We start from the raw sequence: 15,942 nt of genomic DNA, 5'->3' as shown, positions 1-15,942 counted from the left end.
AATTAAATATATCCTTAGAAAAAATTCTGTCTTTTAAGCCACGACAACTGATATATTTTAGCTTAAATAAAATATATTTGGTAAAAAGTAAAAAAAAAAAAAAAAAAAAAACATATTTTTTTATCTTCCTTGTCAAAAAGCAACTAAACCCATTTCATTTCATCAGAAACAACTAAAACCCTAAAAAACAACAAAGCTGAGTGTAGCTCCGTCAGATCAAAGCAGCTTTGGAGTCTCAACGCAGCCGGAGTTACTCGTCCGCCGCGGTCAGAAACAGTGAGAAATTCTTCCTTATCTTTCGAATTTATTTTCCTTCTCATCTCTCGTAGCCCCATTTCACACCGCGATTGATAACATAGGAACAATGGCGTGTATTATAAAATCAATTACGTGATTGTGATTGATAAAAATTACATCGCCGTGATTGATAATGGAAACTTTGTAGCACTAGTAATATATATATGTTTTGGATTTGCAGGTAAGGAGATATAATTTTTTATTTGAAAATGATCTTCCGCCTGTAAGACATGTATTTTTCTTTATATCTTGTTCGTAACATTCACTGTAGCTGAAGTACTGTCATAAGATTGCAAATAATTGTACCCAATGCACTTCCCACTTGAATGTTTCTTTGTCCCCCTCTTCTGAACTTTAATTTTTTATTCAATGTCTGGGATTCTGTAGGTACATACCAATAGGACAGAGTTATTTGCCAGTAGAATTGAGAAAAAGAATAATCTCATTTTAATTTGGCCCTGCTGCTGTTATTGTTTAAGTGCTAGTCAAATTACTTTGCTTACAAAGATGTTGTTTAAATGTATATCCGTATTTATTTCCAAAACCATGATTCATTGCATACATTTATTATATTTGTAATTCCAAAATCATGATTACTTGGTTGGAGGTAGGGGTGTTCGCGGTGCGGTTTGGTTCGGTTTTGTGCATAAAAGTCATCCAAACCGCGAGATAAAAAAGCATCCGAATTCATCCGAACCAAGTGCGGTTTTTTGCGGTTTCGGTTTGGATTTGTTTGGTTTGCGGTTTTTCTATTGGGTTGGTTCGGTTTTGAACACCCCTAGTTGGAGGATAGAGTAGTCTATTTCATTTTGGTATCAATTTGCATTTTGTTCGGGTTTGCTGAATTTTTTCTTGTATTATGATGCAACTTTTCTGGTTCTAAACTGCTTTGAAACTGGTGTACAAAATAATAAACTTTTGCCAAACTAAACCTAAAATATTGTTTGGTTACATTAGGTTTGGTTTATTCACCATGCACACCCCTATTCGGAGGTGCCTGCAAGCGTTAACCCGGCAATCACAACCAACATTATCTCTCTTTAAAGACCCGTTATCTCTCCGCTTACTCTCTTCGGCTGCTTTGCTCAATCATAACATTTCATCGCCCCTTCTTCCCATTTTCACCAATTCCAAACCCACATCTGCTTTTGGACAATGGCACCACGGACGCTATTTCTCTTCTTCCAAACAAGACGATCACATCAAAGAAGGCGGTACACATGAAATAGAAGATGAAGATGACGACAGCGACGGCGATGACGATGACGATGATGATGATTATGATGAAGAGGAGGGAGATTATGAAGATGAAGATGATGATACTGTTGCAGTATCAAGTAGGAAAAAGGTGTACACAGAAGAGGAGAAGGAAGCAGAAGCAGAAGCTATTGGATACAAAGTGGTGGGGCCCTTGCAAAAGAACGACAACGTTTTTAAGCCATATGAGCCCGCTTTTGCAGTTGTTCAGGTTCAATTTGCAAACTTTAATTGATTGAGTATATCAGTGTTTCATATTTTATTTTTGTTTTGGTAATTTTCCCCCCTTCATTTGGTTTAGATTGGATCACATCAATTTAAAGTGAGCAATGGGGACAGCATTTTCACTGAAAGATTGAAATTTTGCGAAGTGAATGATAAGGTGAGTGATCCTTTTATTCGCTAAGTATTTTGGCTGTTATCTGTTATGGAAAAGTATCAACCATGCCCAAAGTAAATCTTTTATTTTAATTTCTATGACCTTGGATTTTGTATACCTGTATGATATTGATACTCATTGCTAATGCTAAAATGCTCGATGTTCTATATATGAGAATATTGGAATGGTTTAGTGAATACATAAGACAAATAAGGATTGGATATGTCAGAGAGAAAATCAGGTGGCACGTATGGTACAAAAGATGGTAGAATCTTGTTTTAAGGAATTTGGAGACGGCCTATTAAAGCCCCGCTAAGTAAGTAGGTGTGAAATGGAGGGTAATTAAATAGTTAGAGGTAGTAGACAAAAATCTATAAGCCAAACTACTAAGAACAGATTTAAATGGTTTGCATTTAGACATGATTTACAATGGGATATGTGGGGTTACTTGATCCGTGTACAAACTCTACCTTGTCGTTGTTTTTGTACAGTTGTTGCTTATCATTTTGTGTAGCTCTATTTCAAATTGTCACCCAATTTTAGATACACTATGTAATTGCAATATTGCAGCATATTTCTATTGGTTTAGAACGCTATTGATCTTATTAAATACTTAATCGCCGACTTGTTTTTGTGTAGTAAGTAAATTCATTTTCTATTTGCTTTTTGTCATGGTATCTTTCAAACCAGCAATTAAATATTCCATTGCATTTTTTGGCTCACTGCAGTTGATTCTGAATAAAGTTCTGTTGCTTGGATCCCCTAGTCAGACAATTGTTGGCAGACCCATAGTGCCGGATGGAGCTGTTCATGCTGTTGTTGAGGAGCATGTAAGTGCAGAATTACCAGTTAAAAATAAATTTGATATGCAGAATCAGCTTTCTAATTTTGAGAACAGAAATGGGATTGCTTTAGAATAGAGTGGTGATCCCTCTTTTAGTTTTATGTTTCATCTACTCTAGTTTGCATTTTGCTTGTGTTTCCGTTCTATCTTTGCAATCATATTGGAATGTTACCAGAAAATTAAAAGAAGTGTATATTGCATTTTCTTGCATGCGTATTGCATTTAATTATTGCATGTATACACATGTCTGCTTAATATGGTGACCTTCGAACTAGTAAAGAAAACCAAAGAATGTTAATTGTATTTTGCAGTATATATTTGCATGTAAAAAGTTTCTTTGCTGAATTTAAATTAAATGGCATGTCTTAATCTTCAGTTCAGTCTCTTTTTCATTTCCTAGCAAAGATAGAAATCTTATTGCTAAAATAATAAAGTTCAAGAAAGAAGAGTGGTAGATAAATATGCATCCAACACTTACAAGATTGAAGAACAGCCAAAACTGAGATAAACAACCATGTAAACCCCTAAATCGCAACACATCTTCCATGATCTTAATTATTTATTCTCCATGAGTGGTGTGAAAACATTTTATGTCAGGGATGTATTTGAAATGAACTTTTAAAATCCAAACATTCGACGTATCTCCTTGGTCTTGATGTTTTTTGTTTCTTCTTATATACAAAACTAGATGAACTATTTCCTAAGGATGATCTATTGCCCTCCTCTTTTTAATAAACTTCTTTGCTTTAATGAATTTCATCTTTATCCTATAAAAAGAGAATACAAGTTTATTTCAACTTGGAGGGTGTAAGGATTGATTTGAAGTGGAATTTTCATTCCTTCTATCTATGCACTTGCATGTCTACTCATTTTCCCTTTATATCAGGCACTAGATGCAAAGGTGATTATTTTCAAGAAAAAGAGAAGGAAGAATTACCGAAGAACCAAAGGGCATCGTCAGGTATGTTCGGACTTAACTGTTTAATCATGTGTTGTTTTATAACAAGTTATTGATATTAATTCTTCTTGATGGATGGTTATCATTTTCAGGAGTTGACAAAGTTAAGGATAACCAATATCGAAGGAGTTGAGAAACCTCTTAATGAATTGGTTGAAAAGCCTTCAAAATCTGCCAAGAAGGAACGGGAAAAGGTTGCAGTTAGTGCTTAAAAAGGATGTACTGGCTATTGCCGGCAATTGCTATATTTATGTCTCAAATGAGTTTTCGACAGTTGGGTGGTATGAAATGGGAATGATTGTACTAGCGAGATGCTCCATTTTCATGGGAGAATTCTTAGTAGATGGAAAAGTAATCAGCCATTCACTTGGTAAGGTTTTGTAGGAATGACTTCAAAAAAAAAAAATCCTTTTCTCTTCGTAATGCAGGATTTAGTGCTTTAGTATTTAAGCATAAATCCGTTTATTCTTAAATAAGGTTTCAAGATCTCAAAAGATCAATGTTTATTCTTGATTGAAACATGAAACTATATCATGCACTGTACCGATTTCTTCTGACAGAAATGAAAGTACACAGATTTCATTAAGGAGAAAAACGATCCTAATTCAAATCTTACACTGCAGACAATGTCTTGATTTGTATTATTTTGACCAGGACACCTTGTATGAATGTGTTACTGTACACTGTTGAAATCTTATGATGAATCAAATTATAGATTGTAGCTGACCTTCAATGACGACTCGTATCTCAAAAAAGATATTAGTAATTTTGTTTTTGAAGTTAGCTAGATGTTGAAAAAATAAATGGCACAAGAAGAAATACAACGAGTTTGTAAAATTGATCTTAAATTGGCTGTTATTGTATGAAGATGATTTCTACTCGCATTCTCGCCCTCTAGTTTCCTTCGAATCACCAAAACTATTCTTGTAACTAGTAATTTAATCTTTGGCACGAGATCATCGGTATTATTGGAGAATAAAGTAGCTTGTAAACTAGCTAGATAGAAGCTTCGCATGCATGCTGGGTATACAAATGAGGAATTTATGAAAAACGAAAGACTCCCCTAATGAAGATATCCATACTACACATTTTTTGGATGTATAAAAGGTTAATTAAACTGTTCGCTTTTACTCTTCACCAAAAAACTACACATTTTTTGGATGTATAAAAGGTTAATTAAACTGTTCACTTTTACTCTTCACCAAAAAAAAAAAACTGTTCAATTTTACAAGTACTTACGATGCTAGAATATTATGTCTATTGTAGAAATTAGATTTGTTTGAAGTACATCGAAATGTAGACTTTGAGCATATTTTGACATTATGATATTGAATGTGGTTTATGATTACTCGCTCAAACTTGACATTGTTAAGATATAGAGTTGTTGACTCCTGAGTAGTGATATAAAACAATAATTATAAATCAAATCTCTCAATAAACCATGGAACATTTCATTACATTTATTTTAAACATTAAATTACATATTGCCATGCATTGGCTAGAAATACCGGATCATTTGAGAAACCGGAAAGAATAACTTTTTTCTTTCTTTCTAACATTATCATGGTAGCTATTTGAGATTTGACATTCTCTTAGATTGTTGACTAATAACAGTAACAGTTGAAGGGTTCTCCTCAAGTATGACTTCATATCCATCACGAAAGCTATCCAATCCTTGAGCTATGAACTGCCAGAAAAGGCCACCAGCACATGCTCCTCCATTACTAGCACTATCATATACGAAATTGAATAGCTTTTCAAAGTAACTGTTCCTCTTTTCCACGTTATATCCAGAATATTTTGATGACTTTCCAAACTCAGTAATAAGAATTGGCTTATTTAAAATGTCCTTTGAGTCTTGAATATGGTCTTGAACCCACTTGTCAACAAATGCATTTTGGGCAGCTTCGTCTGAGCTTGATACCCTACATCCATCCATAATTCACATTATCGATTATTATTTATTTATAGAGATTGATTTTGATACTTTTTTTGTCTAATAATTCAATATAATTTTAATTAGTATATGTTGAATAAATAAGTAGAAAGAATTATAGTATAATAAAATAAGAACTATATGTAGAGGATTTACCATGATTCAGGGTAGAGATGAATGGTGGTGAAATCAATTTCGGGAACTTGGTTATTGGAAATGAAATCAGTTCCAACTCCATATCCGGGATTCTTTTCCGGCATTGATTCACCGTAAAATCCTTCAAGACCAACTTCTAGTAAATGGTTGCTATCAATAGACTTCACATAAGCAGCCATTTCACTCACCCAATCCTGTAATAAACATAGTTAATTAGCAACTTCTAGTAAATTTATGTAGACAACTACTATTGACAAGAGGTAGATAATAACACAAAAACTATGTAGGGAAATAAACCTGAAATGATTTGCCGGAAGAGTCACTTTGAGAACGAGGTTCATTCATAAGCTCCCATGCAAATATGGTCGGGTCATCCTTATATGCCAATCCAGTTATAGTATTATTTCTTGTCAAAACAGCCTGGACACATTTCAATCAAATTTTTCAAAATTCAACATATTACTTTATGTTAAAGTTTTGTGTCTATTTATTTTTTCGTGAGAATTTATCAAACTTTGTAAATAGCTAGTGAATATATATCATGCATGTATCTCTTTTTCTTTATGGTTTAGCCTTAATTTTGTTTCAAGACTATTGGTGTTTTTTAATTTTAGAGACTACTTGTTATGGATGTAGCTCCACTTGTTAGAGTTTATTGAGTTTTCTTTTTTGAAAAAACACCTTCAGAATGCAAAAAAATTGATCTTCCATATTATATATAATACATACAATATGCTCAGTCATTTGGATTATTTATTAAACATGAGTAGGAAAAGATCCGTATTTGTCTTTCTTCATTATATTCTTACCGCAACATGGTTTTTGTAATATTGTTTAACAATAGGATGTACGTAGAAATCATCATCATTGTTGATGTTTTGACCCTGTTCTTTGGCCCATTTAACATATTGACTTTTTCCACCATAATCATTCCAATTATTCACTAAACTTAGTATCAACTGCACTCCATTCTTCCCTGCTTCTGAAATCACAAAATCCAATCCCTACAACATGCGCAAATTAATAGTTAGTTATATATGAATTAAGTTTAGCCCATGCAAATCTTACGTATGATGTAAGTCAATTAAGTTGATATATCACTAATAAAAAATTATATTAGCTAGGGGAATTAGACAAAAGAAAAACGTCAGAAATTCCTCTCTAAACCCATCACTAAATTTAGTGGAGACAAAATTAAAGAATGCTTTTAGTTTTCTTCGTTAATTTTTTGTTTTTGTTTTTTGTTTTTTTTTTGTTACGTCTTATTTTGTTTAATAGTACATATATATTTTGTAAAATTAAACTTTCAATAAATATAAAATATTTATGAACATCTAATTTAAGTTACTATCATCATATGAATATGTGTATGCGAATCTAATATGCACATACACAACACAAGCAAAACATAAATTTATTTAGATGACTGATTATAATAAGATGCAACTAATTAATACCTTGAATATAACTTCGTCATAGGAACCAGGTGAAATTTGAAGAGCTTTATAACCTCCATCATTGAAGGCCCATGTTCTTGCCAAGTTTAAACCATTTTGGGAAGCTTCTTGAAAAGTTGTAGTAACTTTAGACATTGTTGATGGGTCTGATGCTACAATCATTAAAAAATACGAATTGAACCCATTCAAGTACAAAGGTTTTCCGTTCAGAACAAAACTAGTTTCCTTTCGTTGAACGAAACCATTTTCGTAAAGAGTTTTATTATTGCCTAAGTGAGTGTGTGAGTTACGATGATGTTGATGATGACGAGTACGACGATGATAATGATTACCATCGGTACCCTTGCAATTCACATACTGACCAACAAGTACGTTCAATATTGTCACCACAGAAATTAAAATAACCAAGTTTTTGAAGCCCATGGCTACAAAATAAAATAAAAACTAGTTAAAGAAAGAACAAATATGCAAATTAAAGCACAAGTTTGAGAGATTCTAAACGTTGTTTTGTATGTTTGTTTAGTATGAAAATGGAAAAGCGTCGTGAGGTTTATATAGAGACGGAGATGAACAAATTAAGTTAGCATGAGAAACAGTTATGAGCTTCATGCCATGCAGTGGGTCCCATCGAAAAACTAGAGTTTGTAATTGGTTGAATTCAATCAAAAGTTATTTTTTTATTGGACCCCATATTCTAGGATAAGCCTCAAATTCAGTTTATTTGGCCGTTGAGTTTCGTGTGCATGGACTGTATCTTTATTTTGACCAAAAAATATTCCCTCCGTCCTATAATAACTGAGTCATTTTTTAAAATAAAGTGTCACAAAATAACTGAGCAATTTCACTTTTCAATACAATAATAATTATTTTTTCCCTTTATAACTATAATTAATATTACTTTCATCATTTCCAATTCAATATATTTTACTTTCAACCAATACTTAACAAAAGCATTTAAAACCATTTTTCTCTCTCCTTCTTTTATACATTTTTCTTAATACGTGTGAAATGAACAAATAACTCAGTTAATTCAGGACGGAGGGAGTACTACTTTACTTAGTTGGACCCGGTGAAGTAAAAATCATGAAGATATATGGTGCATAGCACTATTTAAATTCTTCCTTAATTATGAGGATGTATTACCGATTACCAATGAGGAAATTGCATTTACGGTGGAAAAATTGGATTTGTCGATCGCACACATGACAGATTCACGCAGTTGTTCATCGGGCCGGTTTGAACAAAATTGAAATACCCCCAAATTTTAATTTTCCTTAAGAGTTGCTATATCAAGCGAAAAATACAACCTTAAGGAATCACGAGAATTGCATAACCAATTGAAAATGTTTATGGACGGAAAATATGTTGGGTGGGGTACTAATTTGGCTTCAGACATTATGCCACGTACTCTCGGGATGATTTCGCGTACTAATTTGTCCCTATAAATATCTTTTCCCTTTCTTTAAAGTTAAAAATATTAAACTTGAGATTTGAATCGTCTGATTTTGATCAAACGGTCACATAATCACTAAATATGTGATTACATGTAGTTAGTGACTGCAGCAAATCTCAGACCTTAAGGTGGATGGTTCGTGATTGGTGACTATCATTAAATGTGGTTAGATATACTATTTTTTTTATTAGTGTGAGATATATTGTATTAATATGTTGTTTTAAAATTAGATGTAACTAATTTAATATGCCCTAATAACCTCTCCTAAAAATTAGATGTAACTAATTAACGTGTGTGTATATATATATATATATATATATATATATATATATATATATATATATATATGGTGGAATTTAGAGTAGTGTATGTATATGAAGATGTAGTTTGCATGAGAACATTGACTCAAACTTCATTCTTATCGTTTGTCTGTATTTAATTTTACAATATTTCTAACGGAAAAATAAAAAAGAAAGTTGCATGTATTGCCTCAAACCAACTACTAATAACGTATACGAATATACCATAGGACACCAGCCTCCTTTAAATTTTGTTTTTTTGTGGTTTTTTTTCTTGTGAATTTAAGTATAATCCAAAATTTATGAGATTATGAGCAGTTTTATTCCACAAGTTTGCGACAATGGCTTCTCTTATTTTTTTTCTTCTCTTTCTCCATAAAAAATTCGAGGTTATTGGAGCATATATTAACGTGAGATAAAACAAACACGTAATTTGTCCAAAAAAACAAACACGTAACATAACTAATTCTAAATGCCGTCACCAGCATTTGTTGACATGTCTCCAATTTCCTTACTATTTTAATTTAAGTATGCTTTCCATTTTCTTTTGTTTTAATTATTCCTACAGGCCTACTTGTTGCAAGTTGTCCTCTGAAATTGATTTTGGTGAAAACGAGGGTTTTGAGAGCCATAAAAATAGAAGGAAAAAAAGAAGATTAATATGACATTAAATCTGAATTTAATCTTTGATCTGAATATTTTCGATGATACACCAATTTGTGTATGTTTGCTTGGATGGAGGGTCTTGCGTTTGTCAAACTCATGGTGTTACTGCGAGATTATATAAATTATGGTGGCTTTGATTTAGTAGATGTTATAAAATGTAACTTTTGTTTTTGTTAAAATTACGGATTTATTATGATTTTGAGTTTACACTATAAGACTCTAAAGTCTTGTTAAATAATTGTCAAGATTAGATAATAATCCGTGATCCATCGTGATTTCATTTAATAAACTAAGTTCACCTTAAAGAGGGATTAACATGGAGACCTAGTATATTAACAATTGTATTTAGGTACTTTTTTTTTCTTTCAAAAAGATTGAAACCACATGAAGGGAGGTTGGGACAGAAAGAGAAACTTTGCTCACTACCTCCCCCACTAATATGAACATTTTGATTAAGTTCGTAAGAGCATACACATCGTCGGTCAAAATAGGTGGTAATACATTAACCAATGCTTTTGTGTCATAGTAACTTGGATAATTGGCATTGGATATGAGTAGCTAAATTATCCATAGTTGCAATGCACTGCCACGGTTCTTTTCTTGTATTGGTCAGACTTGTATTTGTCAGACTTTGTATTACTTTTGAGTTTTTTTTCTTCTTTGTAAAATATAATTTAAAGTATATTGTAAGATAAGTATGATCCATTTTAAAGTATTGGAAGAGTAGTACGGAATATGACCGTGATATCTTCTCCAATGAAATATTTGAAAAGAAGAAGTCATTTTCTCAATTCTCTCGACATTGTATAGTCGTGCATTCAAAAAATGAATGTGATTCACATTGAACCTAGTTAAATCTTAAACTCTACAGAAAAGCAAGGTTACTTTACTCTTAAAATAAGTTTAAAGAAGCATTTTTACACAAACAAACAATATTGCAACTTGCAAGCAAATAACTTGTAATGAACTTCTAATAAGAAATGTCTCACTAGAGAATCAGTGCTAAATAAAGCAGGGTCAAATTATGGTTTACCTATATATAAGCTCTAGTCACAGCTGTTATATTTGAAATTGTCCAACAAACTGTTTTGAGGATATTACATACGGGTAAACCATATAATTAAATACATGAAATAATTTTGGCTAAACCAAAAAGTTGCTTCATATTGTAAATCAACATTTCAGGAATGTCTTTTATCTGTTAAACAAAATTAAGAATAAAAAGATCAAGAATATTTTTATGTTGCTTTCAAAATCACACACAAAGCTCTATCCCTGAACATGCATTGTATGTAGCTCTAGCTCTTAATTGGACCTTTTTCCCAAATAATTCCGCTAAAGCCTCTTCTCTTATTTTGAAATTGGTATCTGTCTTTAGGTGGCATTTAATTTGGGAAAGGCTAGTTTTTTCCCACCATGGGAAAGCTTTTTCTGACCATTGGATCTAATAAAGAACACATCTTTATCATGAACTCTCAGTATCAAATCTCCCTCACTTTTTCTCCCCACCTCCTCCCAACAACAAACTTCCTTCCACACCATCGGTGGCACCTACTCTTCCACCACCACCACCCCGTTCCCCAATAAATGGATCAACCCAATAAATATCTCATTCATCCTTGTTTCTCAGTAAAGGTTGAAGCTTTTTCAAGAACAGAGTGGTATCCATGATGAATGAGCAGCCATTGATGGAGGTGAGGGAAGATTTCATGATCTCACCAACTGGTCACAGTGAAGCAACTCTTAGAATGGCTCATTTTCTAAAACCCATTTCAAATTCCATTTATGAACCATCACCTTTTGGTTTTAACCCATCATCATTGTCTTATGTGTTTGATCCAAATGAGTGGCCTTTGAAATTCCATTTCAATGGATGGCGTCACCCACAAGAGAAATGAATTTATTGGGTTGATCCATTTATTGGGGAAGGGGGTGGTGGTGGTGGAAGAGTAGGTGCCACCGATGGTGTGGAAGGAAGTTTGTTGTTGGGAGGAGGTGGAGAGAAAAAGTGCGGGAGATTTGATACTGAGAGTTCATGATAAAGATGTGTTCTTTATTAGATCCAATGGTCAAAAAAAGCTTTCCCATGGTGGGAAAAAACTAGCCTTTCCCAAATTAAACGCCACCCTGTCTTTAATCATGGTTATGTTTTTTTTTTTTTTTTTTTTGAGAGAATCATGGTTAGCTTTTTTTTTTTTGAAAGAATCATGGTTATGCTTTTGACATGGAACAATTTAGTTTTTGAAAAAATGTAGGCATCACACAAAGTGAGTGAGTCAGTAGACGCGCGCCAAGCTCTAGATTAGAAAGCTTCGAAAGGTTAAATAAAATATAAAGATAAAACAATCATCAGCTGGTCCCGTAGCTCAGTTGGTTAGAGCGTTGGTCTTATGAGCCGAAGGTCGCGGGTTCGAGCCCCGCCGGGACCATGAATTTTGGTATTTTTATTTTAATACCGTATCTGTTTAAGCCAAGCTCTTTAATTCAATTATTATTACAAAATATGTACTATTGAGGACTCAAAATCATTCACGTTGTACATCAAAATCCTACAAGACTGAACTGCATTTTTTTTTTAAGCTAAAGACCGTATTACATATTATTTTTATTTTCTTATCAATTCCTCTACCTCCTAAATCTATAGGTGCTATGATATTTCCTTGGAGAATAGTTAAGATATGGGTATGTGATCAATCAAAAAGACATTGAACGATAAAATAAAGGCATGTGTTCGCGTAACATCTTTTTGCGATGCTAAAAAGTGTTCGAAGGACATTGTTTAAGAAATACTTAAAAAGAAAATTTTGTACTAAAAATATAAATTAAACACATGTTAAAATTATAATTACATCATTTTCTATATAAAAGTTGTTTCTTTTAAATCTTTAAACAATGTATTATAGCATTTGTTAACATTTTTCTTAAAAGAAAAAAGATGAACAACTAAATTTTTCTAATTAGCCGCTGATTTTTTGAAGGTTATATTTGGTTTTTTACGTAAAACGGGTAGCTTCTACACGTAATTATAAAAATTAATCTCTCAAATTTTGTGAGATCTAAATGGGCGTCAAACTCTCCATAAGAGTTTTATCGTTGTTGCTTGCTCAAGGCTCAATTGAATCCTAGACCTTGATTGTGTTAGAGAAACATGTATCATCTAGGAATGTCAATTAGGCATGGCAATGGGGCGGGGTGGAGATGGGTTTTACCTTCCCCGTCTCCATACCCAATTCTCATATACTTACCTGTTACCCTACCCATATCCAACGGGGATGAGAAATTGAATCTCATCCCCGTCCCCGACGGGTTCGGGTATCCCCGCCCCATCACCGTCCCCGCATTGAATAATTTTTTTATTAAAAAATAAAAGTTTTTTAGCATCTCCAAGAGCAACGTTGTAATACATTATCCAACAATAAGCTCACTTTCACATTTGTTAGACAAAATGATTAAGTTGATCCTTTAAATATCAATGATAGTTTTTATTAACATGGCAATTATCAAACAAAATAACATAACATATCAACATAAAGTAATTTTTTACATTTGGGACGGATTTGGGTATGGGTTCGGGGTGGGTACCTATATACTTGTTACCCGTCCCATACCCGTGTTTTGAGATCGGGGAAAACTCATACCCATACCCAAACCCAGTCAAAACGGAGAAAACCCGTTAAATTGGGTTTGGTTCGAGCGGGTAACCACGGGTATGGGTTTTGTTGCCATGCCTAATGTCAATGAATACCCATGTGTACGGATAGTATGATATATGTCTCCCCCGTTGGATAAATATGATACCCGTGTCCACCTGTACCCTCGTGGATACCCACTATGCGGATACCCGCGGGTATTGAGGTATTCATGGATACCCATGGATTTTTGAATTTATTTTTTCTTTGGTACAAACAATAACTTTTTTTTAATTACCAAAAAAAATTAACTTTTAAACATCCATACATAATTCATTCAAAATTTCATAAATCATACACGATCCATACAAATTCTTAAAGTAAAATAAAAGCATAAAAATATCCAAATAAACATCTAAATTTCATATGCATTTTAAACTTTAATAACTTCATTTGACTTCCCAATTCCTGAGTAAAATAAGTGGAAACGGTAAACTTAATAAGATGAATTAAAAAAATAAAAATAACAATAGGTTATTATTGAGGAATCTTAGGCAGACAGTAAAACTCCCTTTAAGTAATATAATATATAAGGATATTTTAGTAATTTGCTTAATTTATTATCGGGTATGGGTACTCGTGGGCATGGGTATAATCAAATTTGTGTATGTATCCATGTAATTTTTGGGAGTCAAATACTCATTTATTATACATGTGGATATCCGTTTAGCTACCTGTCCCGTTTCCGTGACGGATTTTACCTGCGGGCACCCGTGGGCATGGGTATTTTTGTCACCCCTAGTATCATCTATTCTAAATGTACTTGAGATAAGGTTACATTTGTTTGCACCAACAACCGTTGATTTTCAGAAAGAATAAGTACACAATCCCCACTATAGGATTATTTGTCATTCAGTCATAGTGTTTATTTAACGGGTTGAGATTAAGACTAACTATAAGAGTCCGTTCGGTGCACATGATAGGAAAACAGGATATGATAAAATTATCATATCTTGATTCAATATGTTGTTTAGTGCACCAGTATGAATGGATAATTTAAAACCATTTTTAATCATATCCTACTCCTCTTTGTTATTTTTATCCTAAGTTTTTGGCGGGTTAACAATCTGAAAGCACAACCATCAAACATGTGTGTATCAACTAAATTTGTTTGTATTATTGGTGTCGTTGAAATAGGTAAATATAGCTTGTTACGGCATGAAAATGCAAAATATCTATGCATATAATTTTAATAAAAATCAAAACAATTTTAATAAAAATCAAAACAATTTTAATCAAAATTGCATTAAAACTACTACTTGTAATTTATTTGCATTGATACATATTGTATATCTACCGGCGTTCAAACGCTAACATGCCCATCTATCTGCACTTTTTATTGCGTATAAATTACGAACAATTCGTTTTTTGAAATTTTGATTAAAATTATAGGTATAGATAATAGATATTTTGCACATTTATATTGTAACAAACTATACTTATTTTTTTCAATAATATCGACAACATACAAATATAAATTTTTATCTTTTTTAATAACACTGATAAAATAACATTCTTATAGTCAAATTTAGTTAAAAAAAATACATGGTTTTAATATGACTTTTTTATTTTCAATTATATCATTAAACAAATTTGTCTATAAATATGTTAATATGTTAGTGTTGTTTTAAGAATTTATATTATATTTTATTTAAGGAATTATGTTTGTTATATTTGTTTGAATGATTTTTGGCTAATATCTATACATAATACATATAAGTATAGTTTGTTAAATCATGAAAGTGTAAAATATCTAATATCTATCTATACGTATAATTTTAATCAAAATTTCATAAAAAATATTGTTCATGATTTATACGCATTTACGTAATAAAAAGACGGGGAAGACGGACATCGAGTGTCTGTCAAAACGCTAGTCAAAATAATACTAATAAAAATCAAAATTGCATAAAAACTACTGTTCATAATTTATACACTTTAGCATAACAAAAAGAGCGAAAATACATATATAGTTTTTCATTAGAAACAACTTACTATATTACTTACTATACACTTTAGCATAACGAAAAAAATTATACATTTACTTTCTTAACCAATCTACTAAAAATACTCTTTTTAACTCTTTCCAAATCACTTTTTTTGGTGGTGCACTTTTTCCAAATCTAATTAAACTAAACTTAAAGCCCGTTTGTTATAGTTTTTTTTTTTTTACGAAAAAAACCATTTAAAAAAATCACTTTTAAGAGTATTGCATGCGTTTGTTATGGTTAAAAAAAAATCTAAATCGAAAAAAATAATTAAAAACAACTTTAAATGAGAAGCTCTTAAGAGCAGCTTCTCACAGTATTTCAGATCATCTATATCAGTTTACTAATTCTTCAGGTGGTTTGCGTGCAGGTTTAAACTAGTTTTGTAACAAAAATAAATCTTTTATATAGTTGTATCCAAATAAACTGAATTATTTATTTAAAAAAACGTAATTTTTACTACAATAAACAAACGTAAAATAGATTCTCACTTTTCATAAAAAAAAATTTAATTTTTTTTTTTTTAAACCGTTCTATATCAATTTTTTTTTTTTATTTTAATC

The 15,942-nt window shown here is 32.0% G+C and overlaps 2 protein-coding genes and 1 non-coding gene across 5 annotated transcripts; 2 read left to right on the top strand and 1 right to left on the bottom strand.

Annotated features, from left to right (window-relative positions):
• The first annotated feature begins 124 nt into the window (after nt 1-124).
• On the top strand, nt 125-4,339 carry LOC11429582 (50S ribosomal protein L21, mitochondrial). Of its 3 annotated transcripts, none has more exons than XM_003626115.4 (7): nt 146-276; nt 479-520; nt 1,255-1,765; nt 1,856-1,936; nt 2,662-2,763; nt 3,664-3,738; nt 3,828-4,339. In XM_003626115.4, the coding sequence occupies exons 2-7, from the start codon at nt 507-509 to the stop codon at nt 3,945-3,947; spliced, it is 903 nt and encodes a 300-aa protein (XP_003626163.1). In that variant the 5' UTR covers nt 146-276; nt 479-506; the 3' UTR covers nt 3,948-4,339. The 3 variants fall into 3 exon arrangements, with proteins under 3 accessions (XP_003626164.1, XP_003626163.1, XP_039683993.1); XM_039828059.1 differs by having other exon boundaries at nt 156-276; nt 479-529; XM_003626116.4 differs by lacking the exon at nt 479-520 and having other exon boundaries at nt 125-276.
• Nucleotides 4,340-5,305: 966 nt separating this feature from the next.
• LOC11431297 (mannan endo-1,4-beta-mannosidase 4) lies at nt 5,306-7,707 on the bottom strand. Its single transcript, XM_003626114.4, has 5 exons — nt 7,285-7,707; nt 6,637-6,831; nt 6,125-6,247; nt 5,828-6,021; nt 5,306-5,660 (listed from the first exon to the last, which is right to left on the bottom strand). The coding sequence occupies exons 1-5, from the start codon at nt 7,705-7,707 to the stop codon at nt 5,306-5,308; spliced, it is 1,290 nt and encodes a 429-aa protein (XP_003626162.1).
• Nucleotides 7,708-12,057: 4,350 nt separating this feature from the next.
• On the top strand, nt 12,058-12,131 carry TRNAI-UAU (transfer RNA isoleucine (anticodon UAU)). Its single transcript has one exon. It is a non-coding gene; the product is annotated as a tRNA-Ile (tRNA).
• Nucleotides 12,132-15,942: the final 3,811 nt, after the last annotated feature.

The sequence above is a fragment of the Medicago truncatula genome, chromosome 7 (assembly GCF_003473485.1).
Source record: "Medicago truncatula cultivar Jemalong A17 chromosome 7, MtrunA17r5.0-ANR, whole genome shotgun sequence".
NCBI classification, from domain to species: Eukaryota; Viridiplantae; Streptophyta; class Magnoliopsida; order Fabales; family Fabaceae; genus Medicago; species Medicago truncatula.
Note: the sequence above shows the minus strand (reverse complement) of the source record. Positions and strands in the feature narration are given on the sequence as shown.

Excerpts from the sequence above, each read along its gene's own strand:
- LOC11429582 (XM_003626115.4), top strand. Across the intron at positions 1,937-2,661 it reads TTTGCGAAGTGAATGATAAG|TTGATTCTGAATAAAGTTCT; the intron begins GTGAGTGATCCT and ends GGCTCACTGCAG. Across the intron at positions 3,739-3,827 it reads GAACCAAAGGGCATCGTCAG|GAGTTGACAAAGTTAAGGAT; the intron begins GTATGTTCGGAC and ends TATCATTTTCAG.
- LOC11431297 (XM_003626114.4), bottom strand. The coding sequence starts at position 7,707 with ATGGGCTTCAAAAACTTGGTTATTTTAATTTCTGTGGTGACAATATTG. Across the intron at positions 6,248-6,636 it reads ATTACAAAAACCATGTTGCG|GCTGTTTTGACAAGAAATAA; the intron begins GTAAGAATATAA and ends AAATGTGTCCAG. Across the intron at positions 5,661-5,827 it reads CATCTCTACCCTGAATCATG|GGTATCAAGCTCAGACGAAG; the intron begins GTAAATCCTCTA and ends GGATGGATGTAG.